The following is a 12,246-nucleotide window of genomic DNA, read 5'->3' as shown; positions in this document are numbered from 1 at the left end:
AGAACATATTATCACCCAGATCCACAGCTTTATGCTCTGCCCCATCTGTTCATTCCTCTCACTGTCCCGGAGGTATTTTACACCTCCCTCAGGAGCTGTAGCTTGGCCACTATCACCTCTGGGAAGGTGGATGGGAGAGGAGGACAATCAAAGAGAGGCAGCGCTGTTCAGACGATGGGGGGAAAATAAAATAATGATAGCAAAAAAAAAATCTATGTGAAGGCCAGGATTAAAATAAATAAATAAATAACTGAGTGGGAGGGCTCTATTCACCTTCTCCTTAAATCCAATTTAAATCACTCTCTACAGCCCTAATCTATATCCATAATTATATCATTTCGTACAAGTTTGCAAGAGGTCTTAAGAAATTTATGTAGATTAAAATTTATGGGTGCGATAGTACAGATTCCATATTATTAAGATTGATTAGGACAGCTGATGCTGTGATTAAAGAAGCCAGCATTTACTGTTGTAATTAATTAGGTATTCAGACACAACAATAACTGCAATAACAGAAAGAATGTGCTGATCCAGCAGAAAACAGAGACTGATCCTGTGTTTTATAGTCTTGTTTCACCATTTAGGGGCTGGACACCACTCAGTCAAAGACATGTTGTTCCTCTGTCCCTTCCCATATGCATCAAAGGAGCCAAGAAATCCAGGGCATTTGTGCCCTCTGCTCCATCCTGTTAGTTGGAAAAACCTTCCAGCAGCATCCCCAGGTATTGCAGATGCTTGTTTGGGACAACATATGGGCCTACTATAAAATTCATATAGTTCATCCCTGGAAATCAGGATTATCTTTATTATTTTCTTAATAGTCCCACCTCCAAGACCCATCCCTAATCAGGCCTCTGCTGAGATGGGTGCTGTGCAAACACATGACAGGGGTCATGTCTGGCAATGAAGAACTTCCAGTGGACAAAGCAAGAAAAACACAGAAGACTCAGAAATGCAGAAGTGGAGGTGGCTAGCCAAGGTGACATACTAATACAACAGCAGAGTCAGGACCAGACTTCCCTCCCTTTGCCTAAGGCCATAAACACATAAGTCAGGGTCAGGTTTTAAAAGCTATTAAGGCACTTAACTCCATATTTTTTGGGAGCTTAGTTTAAGTCACCTTTGAAAATAAAGCTCAAGGTCTTAACTCACTTAGGTGCCTCTGAAAACATCAGCACAGAGCCTGATTTGTATTTACACCTTCTTCCAGATCAGAGGAGAAAACACTTTGGCTCTGGAAAGGCTCCCACAACTGCCTTAAACAACCTCATTCATTATGGCTGCAGCATGATTGTTGGAAGTACATGGCATCATTAAAGTAGCTTAGACTACAATTGAAGATGGCAACTTGTTATTATATTTTTAATGAGTGCATTCCTTCACTTATTTATTTTACCAGTAAAGCATGGTTTATGGCACGTGGCAGATTGTTACAAATGGGTCAAATAAATGCTTCCTAGTCATAATGATGTTTCAGGTGCTCACTGTTGCAGTTTTGGAACTGCTGATACAAAATATGAACAGGAAAGCTCTCACCCAGAGATTTAGGGTGGACAAACACAACACAGACAAAGATTTCCCATAGTAAGAAACTTAGCCTTGGGGCCACTGAGCCATGTACATTTCTAGTGCATGGTGTATGTCTGGACCGAATGCTGTGGGTCTTGGTTTTCATCTTGGACCTTCTACAGGTGTGGGCAGGTCACTCTTTTTCTGTTCTCCTGATTCACCTCCTCTCTAAACTCTTCTTGTCTGACATCTTTCAGGACTGACATGTCAGGGTGGGCGCTGGGGTGGGGGAAGTCAGTCCCTTTCTCTGCCTGCACAAGTGAAGCCCTGATCTTGCCCAGTGCCACTGAATGGTGTCTGTTGTGATCAGGACTGAACCTGGACTGACTGGTCCAGAGCAGCAGCCTGCCCATCAGCAGTGTTCCTAGCTAATTGACAAGCTAATGATAAGGCTGTCATATTAGCATGCTGGCAACTCCTCCCCTACAAAATTAGCTTGGGTAATGATAATAATTACAGATGGAATTTGAATCCTGTCTCTGCTGGCAATGGGTGAAATTGGTTACTGCCTGATAGCTCTTTGTTGAGCCAAGGAAAATGAATTGATGGTCTCAGTTCAGTTCCTAAGACATGAGTTTCTACAGCACAGGAATTCACCTGTGGGGGACAACTTTACTGCCAATCTCAGCGGTGGCTTGGAAATATGTGGGCATAAAGTCTTGGCTGCCTATTTGTACTGACAGCTAGTCCTCACTGGAGAGGGTTGGACCCCAAATAGGGTATGAAGTGGAGCTTGCTGTCTTGCTAGCCCAGATGTACCCACAGTGTGACCAAGGGGAGTGGGGGGACCTCTGCTGTGTCTGCAGAGAGGAGAGATAGAGCTAGTCTTGGCAGCAGTGGGCAGTCAGAAACAGAACCACTGTGTGCCTGAGAACAGTAAATGAGATTACATGTTTTTAATGTATTATGAGCAACAGAGGGAACTTTGCTTTTGTTTTCCTCAGCAACCTAAGCCCAGACCAATTGCACTGAAGAACTCAGCATCCTGGAAAGCATTCTCCATCTGAGGCTCCACAAAGCTGCCATACCACTGGATCCATCCCTGGCTCTGGTCAAGCTGGACATCCCTTGGCCCAGGAGGAATAAGTTTGTTTGGGAGCTGTTGGATGCTATGGGGTGTATTTCCACTTCTTCCTGGGCACATCACTGGGCAGAAGACCACAGAGCAGTCCTCACTCTTTCCTGGGGGCTCTGCTCTGAGCCTCCCAGTTCCCTCACTTCACTGATCTTTTGACAGCCAATCTGTTCTCTCTTGTTTGCTGCCTTTTGCTCTCCCCATTTTCTTATCTCTCCCTCCCCTTCTCTTCCCAAGGAGGCTTTATTTTTGGAGCAAGTATTTTGTCTAGTCCCTCACAATGCAATCCAGTAGGGCAGGACCTGTTACCGGAGAGCAGAGTGCTGATGGTGTGAGACACAGCAGAAACCAGTGCAGATGGTCTCCACTGTTATTGTACATCACACACTGTTACAAGAGAGGCACTGGGCTCTGGGTGGCTAAGAAGATTTGGCAGAAGAACACAATCCCTGTTACTATGGCTAATGTGGAAATGGCAAATGCTCTTGCGCTGCTGCAAAGTGACTCACAAGATCATGGCACAACAGATTATGCTCTTTGTCCCACTATATGTTGTGACACATTGCCATGTTCAATAGCTCTGCAAACGGAAAGACTAAAGGGCAGGCATTAATACACAAAAAGGTCAGATCTCCAAAGGGGCTCAGACTAGTGGAAGGGGAAATATTTACTCCCTTGTTATTCCGTCCATGCCAAAAAGTGCACTGTGAGGCATTAGGTACTGGCTGAGCTTGGAGAAGGTGAGAGCATTCATTGCAAAGAGTATGCCTGCAAGGAATGGTTTTCTAGTGCTACTGCATGGATCCATAGCCTGGACAGAGCCACAGAAAAAGCTAATTCCTGCAGGGCCTGGGGCTGTGATCAGAGACCTGGTGAGTAGGGATGTTTGACCTACTCTTGCCTTTGCCCAAAGCCATGGATGGTTCAGTAGTCTGACTCAAATGATACCGTGTGTGTTCCTGCTCCAGACAAAGGGAATCTTAAAAAAAGAGCACAGGGGAAGACAGAAAAAAAAAAGAGTGAAAGTACAGAGTAAATACACTTACATGATATGGACCTGTTTTTATAGTGCAAAGACTGTGGAGTTCTGGAGTCCTTTAGATGCAGCATCAAAAATATTATAGCTAAACATAAAGGTGGACGTGTAGACAAACTGCACAATTAATGGGATTTATTTGGGTCTGAATGATGTGGATGTCATGCCTCTACAGATTTTGATTGTCCTGTTTTGCTATTTTCAGGCAACAAAGAACTTTCTGCTACAGGATATAATGGTGTGAACCCACATTTGAGTTTTTTGTGGAGTATGAAAGAGTATCTGAGAGCAAAATTCAGGCTTTAAACAATATATGGCAAGTCATAATCATAGCAAGACTATGGTTATGTACATAATACTGCAGCACTCTCAGCCACTTTCAGAATGAGAGATATACCATAAAAGAAAGTTGTTTGGAAGATACTGACTTCGGATGGGGACTGGCATGTTCTTTTCTTCTCTATAATGTTAGTGCAATTGCATGTTCAGCTTTAATATTTTATTTCTACCCTTGCATTTAGAAACACAGATATGCAGAACCCCAAGGCAGTGCCAGTAACAAATACTACAGAGGACAGTGCGAAAAATCCCATAATGAACAATGATGGAATAAGCTGCCCAGTGATGAAAATTTCTTTCTAACCCCAAGCAATTAGTGGCTGGCCTATATCATAAAGCATGAAGCTTTGTGTCCTTTCTACATTTTTATTCAGTCTAATATGGCTGTGGATGTTCTCATTACCCATATAAATGTCTAATCCTTTTTTTTTTAATGCTGCTAAGCTCCAGACCTCAATAAAGCCTGTGGCAAGGAGTAAAGTTTTGGAGAGTGCATAAATGCTCTTGAGAAGGAAGAGAATAAGACGGAGCAAACACATGATGTGTCCTACACCTAGACTACTACAAGGGCCTTGCTTTCATGGTTTCATTGCTAGTGGGGGCAGGCAGAAGTAAAATGAGAGGTGAGGGTTTGGCCTGTCACTGTTCCCTTTACACCTCTGCTATAACTTAAGATGTCACTAAGTTATGGGGAAGCTGAGCACCGAGAAAGACCAATATATTGCTGAAGACACACCGAGATAAATCCAGACTTTACACAAAGCAGACTATTTGGATGTCAGCTTTACTGACAGAAAGGAGCCTCTTTACCTGCAGCAAAGTAGCGCAAGGATGACTGTCAACTTTCAGAGTGTTAGGCTGTTGGTGTTTGTGCAGGGACTGACAGTGAATTGCTGGCTGAGCAAGTCTCTCTAAAACTCAGAGAGAATCAGATTAAAGCCATTGACTTTTATATAATCATGGATGAAATACCTAACTGAAAGCTTTCTTTAATTGAGGCTAGTTGGAGATAGTAACAAAAGCTCAAGTCATTAAGATTCATCTAGAAAGATCATCTTTTCTCTGATATCTGCAGTAATGGATCATGGAAGATTAGCTAAAAGGAGCTAGATAAACCAGAAAAAAATATAGACACAGAAATGGATGAATAAACAGAGATATGACAGACTGGCAAACAGGTAGATACTTAGATAGACAGATAGTTGAACAGATGGTTATATTTCTATAACCTTAAAGACAGGGTGCTTTCTTGGTGCTGTGGTTGAGCTCACTGAGCATACTAAAGGCTCCCTGAAATCTTCTGATGCCTCCATAAGCCTCCAAGAGCTCCCCATCCCTCTAAGCTGCTACAAACATGTATATACATGGCTAACTTTTAGCACAGTAAGCCCCTTGATTTCAGTTCTGCTTAAAGTTGAACTCATGGCTAAATGTTTACAAAGTGTGTGTGTGGAGGATGATAATTATTTTTCAATACTCTTGGTATTTCTAGGCTTTCCTTTGCTGCTTTCACAGGGTGGCTTTTTTCAGTGACATTGTCTGAACTGTAGCTAGGTAAGACTTTTGTATTTCTATGTTATGTGATATTTTTCCTTGTAGCTCATAAAGTCCCCTGTGGTGTTGAATCTTCTGAGTTTTCAGGACTGGCTGAGATAAAAAGAATTTTTTTTCTTAGTGGTTTTGTGGGCTTTTTTGCTGGAGCATCTGACTCAGTGTTTGATTTCCTAACAGACTAGATCAATGTATGAGTGCCCCAGGGTAAAATACTCCTTTGCCAGCTGGTGGCTAGGATCAATTAGTAACATTTACTTAAATTTTTATTGTTATGATTGTTATTATTAGTATGTGTACAGCAATGGTAAGGAATGTCTTCCTAGCAGAAGTACAGCTTGGAGGAGAAGGCTATCTCAAATCTTGAGGATGCTGAAAAAATGTAGGTGCACATTAAGGACTTGTAAACTCCTGAGTTCTTGGTGATTACAGCCTCAGAGTATCCATATATTTGTAAGTACAGGTATAGAGGCAGGTATATATCCTTTAACTTCCCTCATTCATCCCTGACTGCCAGGGCTTGCAAAATCACTCTTTCAGTGCTGGCATCTTTTGAGCTATTCACATTCTGAATCCTAGCAGCAGTTCTCTGTTGGTGTGCCAGAAAAGGGTGAAGCTGAGTCCGTTCTGTGGCTATATTACAGGAGCTTCAGCCTCCAGGCCTGGTAAGGCAACAGGATCTGGATGCAGTGAGCATTTCGGAGACCAACACCCGTTGCCTGCACACATGGTCTGAGGCACGGAGCAGTTAGGGTCAGCAGCCATACGGACCCTCTGGACTCATCCTCCCAGAGCCATCTGGCTGCAAGGGAATCCCAGCAGCAGATACCAATGGTGGGTGCTAGGAGATGCAAACAGGCTTAGCACAGCTCCTTCAAGGCTAGCCAGGAGCAAGACCCTTGGGAGTCCTGCTGGGAACTCTGCCAGCATGAACTGGTCAGGCCTCAGATCAAATTTTAGCTAATGCAAAACATGCTGGGTGTCCTGATCATATTCAACAGATGAGTCACCCAGCAGATGAGCACTCAATTCTTCAGCATAAAAATTTTCCACCTCCAACATGCCCTTGATGTCTATCATCCAGATTTAAGTGCATAACAACTGTAGATGGGTAAGACGTAACTACACCAATGCTAGAGTGAGCCCTGATGGTGTGGGGTATAATCCTTCTGAGGTGGCTCATGCTAGACAAAGCCTGTGGATGTGGACAATCTCCCTAAGACTGAAGGAGCAGGTTGTGGGCACGGCATTGGTCTGGCTTACCTGGGTAAGGGTGGATGCCATTAGCAAACACGGCTTCTGTGGCAGGCTGCCCATTAGCCTGTGGTGGGAGGCCAGTGAAACCATTCACCCCAATTGGAGATGGGATGCTAGGCACAGCTGGTGCAGTTATGCCAGGAGGCGTGCTTCCACCTGCAAGTGGAGAGGACACAAAATCAGAGCTGGTGAGTACTGGAAGCAATAACTACATGGAGAAAACTGCTGATGCAACAGCTGTGACCACCACACAGGAACCTTCTGACAATCCAAGAAATGAAAAATCTCCCAAGCTGTTGTGCAAAGAAAGGGACTGCTTGCCATTGCTCCTGTGTTTGGAAAGCACTTAAGAAAGGCTTGCAAAACTTTCTTCAACAGAATGAAGCTTTTGCTTGGTGATCATAGTTTCTAGACTAGATCCAAGGCTAACATCAAGCAATAGGAAACTATAGAAATATCACGTTTCCTCCTCAACTTTCTCCCTGGAGTATTACCTGTTTAAATTGCTAAATAAGCAGACATTTCTTTCCTAGATATCATTTAGCACTAGAAGCAAATTATCAGTCCCACCTTTCTACAGCAGTTTCTGTCAGTTTCTCTTTGGAGATGTCAGCTTTGTGGGCATACTGATTTCCAGGACTACTCTGTCTGCACTCTCTTGTGAATACATATTTCATGTACAAACTCATTCTGAACTTTCTCAGCACCAGGGATCCTTAAAAGGTTTGGCAAGTTGATTTGTAGCTCAAAGGCAGCCAGTGATACTTTTTTTTTAGTGTCACTGTTTGGCCCAAACTTGACTTCGTAGAGTTTTAGCAGAGATCTCCCACTCAACACGGGCAAAATTTGGGCTAGATTTGTTTCTTTCATGGAATCATACTCCTCCCCTTCTTCCCAGACACATCCTGTGGGGGACTGTAATGCTGCTATTTCAGAAGAACAATTCAATCTTTATGTTTTGGGTGGGATCCTGTCACCCATTGGTAGAGAATTCTTAAATTTCTGAGGGGAGAATTAAATCCCTCTGCTACCTTATTGTCTGCTCCTATATATGTTTGAAATGACTGGGCAGTCTGTGCTTCTTGCAACATATTCAGGATGTTTTTGGGGACCAAAAAAGAGTTTTCAATAAGTATGAAATCGTATTTTTTTCTTGCTAGCTGTGAGTAGGAAGTTAAACTATCTTATCTTCAGCAATATCTTTCTGTGTCAGGGTATACTACTGATTGAAAGCACCATTTTTGCAGTAACCTCTTTTTTAAACCAATTGCAGAAATTTTCTTCACCATAGCAGCATTCCATGATGGGTTAGTCCAATAACACACTTCAATGACTGATTAAATCTGTGTTGGTGCTTTAAGAAAGCCAATATAGATGCATGAGATGTTTTAATATGTTCTGATTTGAGTAGCCCAAAAAGCAGGCAATATTTCAGCTCTTTTCTTATACCCTGAGCATGCAAGCTGCTACTTCCTCTTTGCTTATTTAAATGGTGTTGGCCTTTAAAAATGTCCTCTGTGGAGGTACAGGGAGCCAGCAGTGGCAACTGAAGTCCAAAGGCATCATCAGCTTGCAAATCACAAAGGCTAGTTAAAATTTCAGTTGCTTTTCTGGATCTCTCCTTTATTTGCAATCTAAATAATCAATCTAAGTAAGACAATCTAAGTATTTTTTTCTAAAATTGCAACAGGGGATTTGTGCTTGCTATTTCGTGCATGTCTAAGGAAGTCTAGGGATATTCATTGCAATTCTTTAATTTCCTTCTTAGAAAGAACCCCCCTGGAGAGGTAAGATCTGTAGTTGGAGTAAAACTGGCATAATGCCACTACAGAGAACAAATGGCAGTGGTGCATGCCAGTTGTGGATTTCATCCCTGGTTTGAGATCTCTTGCTGTAGCTACACCAGGTGCAGATTTACAACATGGAGGGAAGAATGTAGGGAGAACAGAAGGAAGGAAGGAAGCCTAAATGAAATCTCATTTTTAGCCCCTCTGTGCAGTTAACAGAGTGGCAGACCCACTGCAGACCCACTTTTCACAGATTATATGAATGTTGGGAGAAATGCAAAACTTGAACCAAACTTTCAGAGATGTCAATTGAATTGCCTTGCAGTTACAGACTGTTGTGTGAGATAAATCTGACTCTTGATGGGGAACCGTCAAAATGCCAGCAAACAGCAGAAAATTTTTATGGTCTGAATTACCCACTGGGACTGCCTACTGCACTCCATTGACTGAAGGCAAGCCAGGTGACTAGTTTAAACTAGATGTCTAACTTTCGTATGTTTAAAGCCAGGTGAGATGGATCCTGTCTCTAGTCTGTTAGATTTGCCTGGATCCAAAACTCTTTAAGTTCCTAGGTCCCATGGGAACTCGTGAGCCTGAATGAACTCATGGCCATGTCCCAGAGTACTCACTCTCCTAGAGGCAGGATGCACTGAAAACCAGCTGGGTTAGGAGGCCTGAAGATACCAGCACAGAGGCACTGTGCTCAGCCAATACCTCCAAAGCCTCTAGGACTTCTGGGTTACCAGCATCCTTTTCCTAGCACAATTTTTCTTTTGCTTAGGAAAGATCAAACCACTTCTTTTTTTTTCAATGTTCCAAACACTTTTTCTAATTCCTGTTTTTCAGAGAACTTTGAAATGTTTCATTTTCATTCCAAATCAGAACAAAGATATACTTCAATGACTGGAAATACTGTTATGAAGCGGAATGATCATTTTCCATTTGGCTTTCTGAATGCTAACAAAAGCCAGGAGAATTCACGTTAGGCTTCAGATATCTGCTGGCTACTCAGAAATCACTGCTAGTGTTGTAGGCTTGCTTGCTCAGACGTTATGTGAAACATTTTCTATGCATCTTATCACAGGCTTTGTGAGTGTTGTAGTAATACAAGGAGTCATTTCAAAGTCTAAACATTTCACCCAAGGAATAGTTGTCAATGGACATTTCCACAACCCATTACAGAGGTTTTTCATGAAGGAAGCTACCCGTTCAAGGTAAATCTGCAATAATGCCAAAGTGCATGGGCTCCATGATTGAAAATATGTCATAAGGAGTGTGCAAAATCTGCCACCATGAAAGAGATCAAGGGATCATCTAAACCAGCATCTTATTTTCAATAATGACCAGTCACGGGTGCTCTGGAAAGCATGTAAAAAACATGAGCCTTCCTCTCCTGTATTCTGACAATAAGAGCTTAACAGTCCCCAAGAGGCACTGGGCACACCAGAAGAGGAGCAGAGCTTACACCGAAGAAGGGCTGGGATATTTTTCATGGATATGGTAGGTACAGAATTTGGCTGTTGTACAAGTATTTACAGGCCTGTGTCACAGAACCTGCTCATTCTCAAGACTTATTTACATGCAAAAGAGCTTGTGCTCTTTTGCGGTGGGGCCATCAGAAACCACCGCCTGGATTCAGCTTTCCAGGCCCTGAGAGCATTTGAATTCCAGGCAGTCTTTGTTTGATGTTCTCTCTGCTCCCACCAACACAAAACAAATCTAGCTAATGCAAATATGATAATCTTTTCAGCAGCGGGTTTAAAGGGTGCACATATAATTAAGCCACTTTTCTATTTGGATTTGCAGTAGCTCCATCGACTTGTTGTTTATACACTTATCATTTTGTAAACATGTATTTTGAAATGTGTGGTATAAGATTTTTGAGTCAAGCACTTTTCCTTGGGTCTCCGTAAGTTCACGTGGAATGAGATCTGTCTTTCTTTCTCTCCCTTCTCCCCATGCTCATATTCTAATACAAGCAAAGGAAAAGATAGGTATCTGATCCGGTAGCTGCTGACGTTGTTCCCAGCTACAGATTGCAAAGAGATGCTAAGCTGTGTATGAATGGGGAGGTTTTCTTTGGCAGACAGGTTAGCAGAACTCAGTTCATCAGGAACAGCCCCCAAGCCTGCACTGCTTTGGTGCCTTATCTCCTTGCCATCCAGTGTTTCTCAGCCATGAGGCATCTTTCCTAGCTGCTTTGTCAGATGGCCTTTTCCTGCTCCAGGGCTGGTGCAGACCTCTTCATGCTTGGCAATGAAGCTGCCCCTTTCCCCTCCCACTGCTCCGCTCTGGAGTCCCAGATCCTGCTCTGCCCAGCACTGCCTGCACTGCAGCTGGCTCAGGCATAGCTCACTCCTCCCATGTCTCAGCCCAAACCTTTGTCAAGCTGGTCCCCTCCAGGCCAGCTGGATGCTTCAAGGTTCACACAAGGGCATTGGTATGCCACATCTTTCTGAACACAATCCCATCCCCAGTGCCTCTCATAGGAGAACCCTGCATCACCGCAGGGACCCTTTTATCCCAACCTGTCCCTCAGAAATGGTCCTCTGAAGACGTACCTTTGAGTCCTCTGCTCCCCTAACAGACTCAGTGGTATTTTGCAAAGCTCTCCAAATCCTCACTTCTTTCCTCTCATGGTTTGGCCTCACTTCCTCTGCTGCCCTACTTCCCTGCTGTTAGGCCACGTGCCACCCCATGACTACCAGCCCTGCTGATTCCTTGACCTGTTCCTACCCAAATGATTTCCTTGTGCTTCAAGCCGTAGGAAACCCAGTCCTGTTTCCATCTCAGCTTAATTGTCTGCCCACTGAATCATATACTGCAGATCCCAGCATGGGCTTCTTGTGACACCTCACAGCCTAGGCAGATCCTGGCAGCCCTTCACTGACTGCCTGTCTCTGCTCCAGCAGCCAGAAGCCCTCCCACCAAACACTTGCATTCCAGGTGGCACCAGAGGTCTTCCCTGAGTACCTCCTGTCCTATTTCACAGTAGGGGAAAGGCTTATGTGTCCCAAAGGCATAGCTCATCTTGTTAATGATATTGCATCTCACCACAAACCTTATTTTGTTTGTCTTTGGACCAGCCTGGCTGTGACAGCACCAGCACTGACCCTTTGGACATCTATATGCACCACCAATAAACCAGGGTAGATCACTGGGGGATGTTTTGTGCCATTTAGAGGGTGCTCAGAGCTAAAGGAAAGTTGTGTAAGGGATAAGGCTGAGAGGGAAGGGTCATGGCTGAGAGCCCTTTCCAGTGCCTTCCCTGCCAGCACCCTTCCTCCTTTCCACAAGCCCATTGCATTACGGCTCTGGTGGGTCTCAACCCTCTTGCTCTCACCCATCAGTGAGTGCCACTTGGCACGGGGCACAGCTAGCCCAACAGCCCTTTGACTTTGCCCTTACAACTATTTCACAGTACAGAAGCTGACCTGCAGCTGGCCCCAGCCCTGGAAGAGGCGGTAACAGCCTATCTCTGCCCCTTTCTCCCTCTCCCAGACCACAGAAGGATCTGGTCAGCTCCACTCCTCCTCACTTCTGGTGGACTTCACCAACAAGACCAACCTTTCCGTAAACACCCACTGGGGGAGAAGCTGTCAGCTAACATGTCCTGACAGGTCTCCTCTGGT

General features: G+C 44.0%; 1 protein-coding gene across 46 annotated transcripts in view; it reads right to left on the bottom strand.

The window, feature by feature from the left end:
• Window positions 1-12,246, bottom strand: part of CELF4 (CUGBP Elav-like family member 4) — a 735,309-nt gene that overhangs the window by 36,168 nt on the left and 686,895 nt on the right. For all 46 annotated transcript variants that reach the window (XM_072858800.1, XM_072858824.1, XM_072858799.1 and 43 more), the window contains one exon: window positions 6,834-6,983. In XM_072858800.1, the coding sequence (XP_072714901.1) occupies window positions 6,834-6,983 (150 nt within the window). The remainder of the gene's footprint in view (window positions 1-6,833; window positions 6,984-12,246) is intronic.

The sequence above is a fragment of the Ciconia boyciana genome, chromosome 4 (genome assembly GCF_034638445.1).
Source record: "Ciconia boyciana chromosome 4, ASM3463844v1, whole genome shotgun sequence".
Classification (NCBI taxonomy): domain Eukaryota; kingdom Metazoa; phylum Chordata; class Aves; order Ciconiiformes; family Ciconiidae; genus Ciconia; species Ciconia boyciana.
This window is presented reverse-complemented; position numbering and strand designations above follow the sequence as displayed.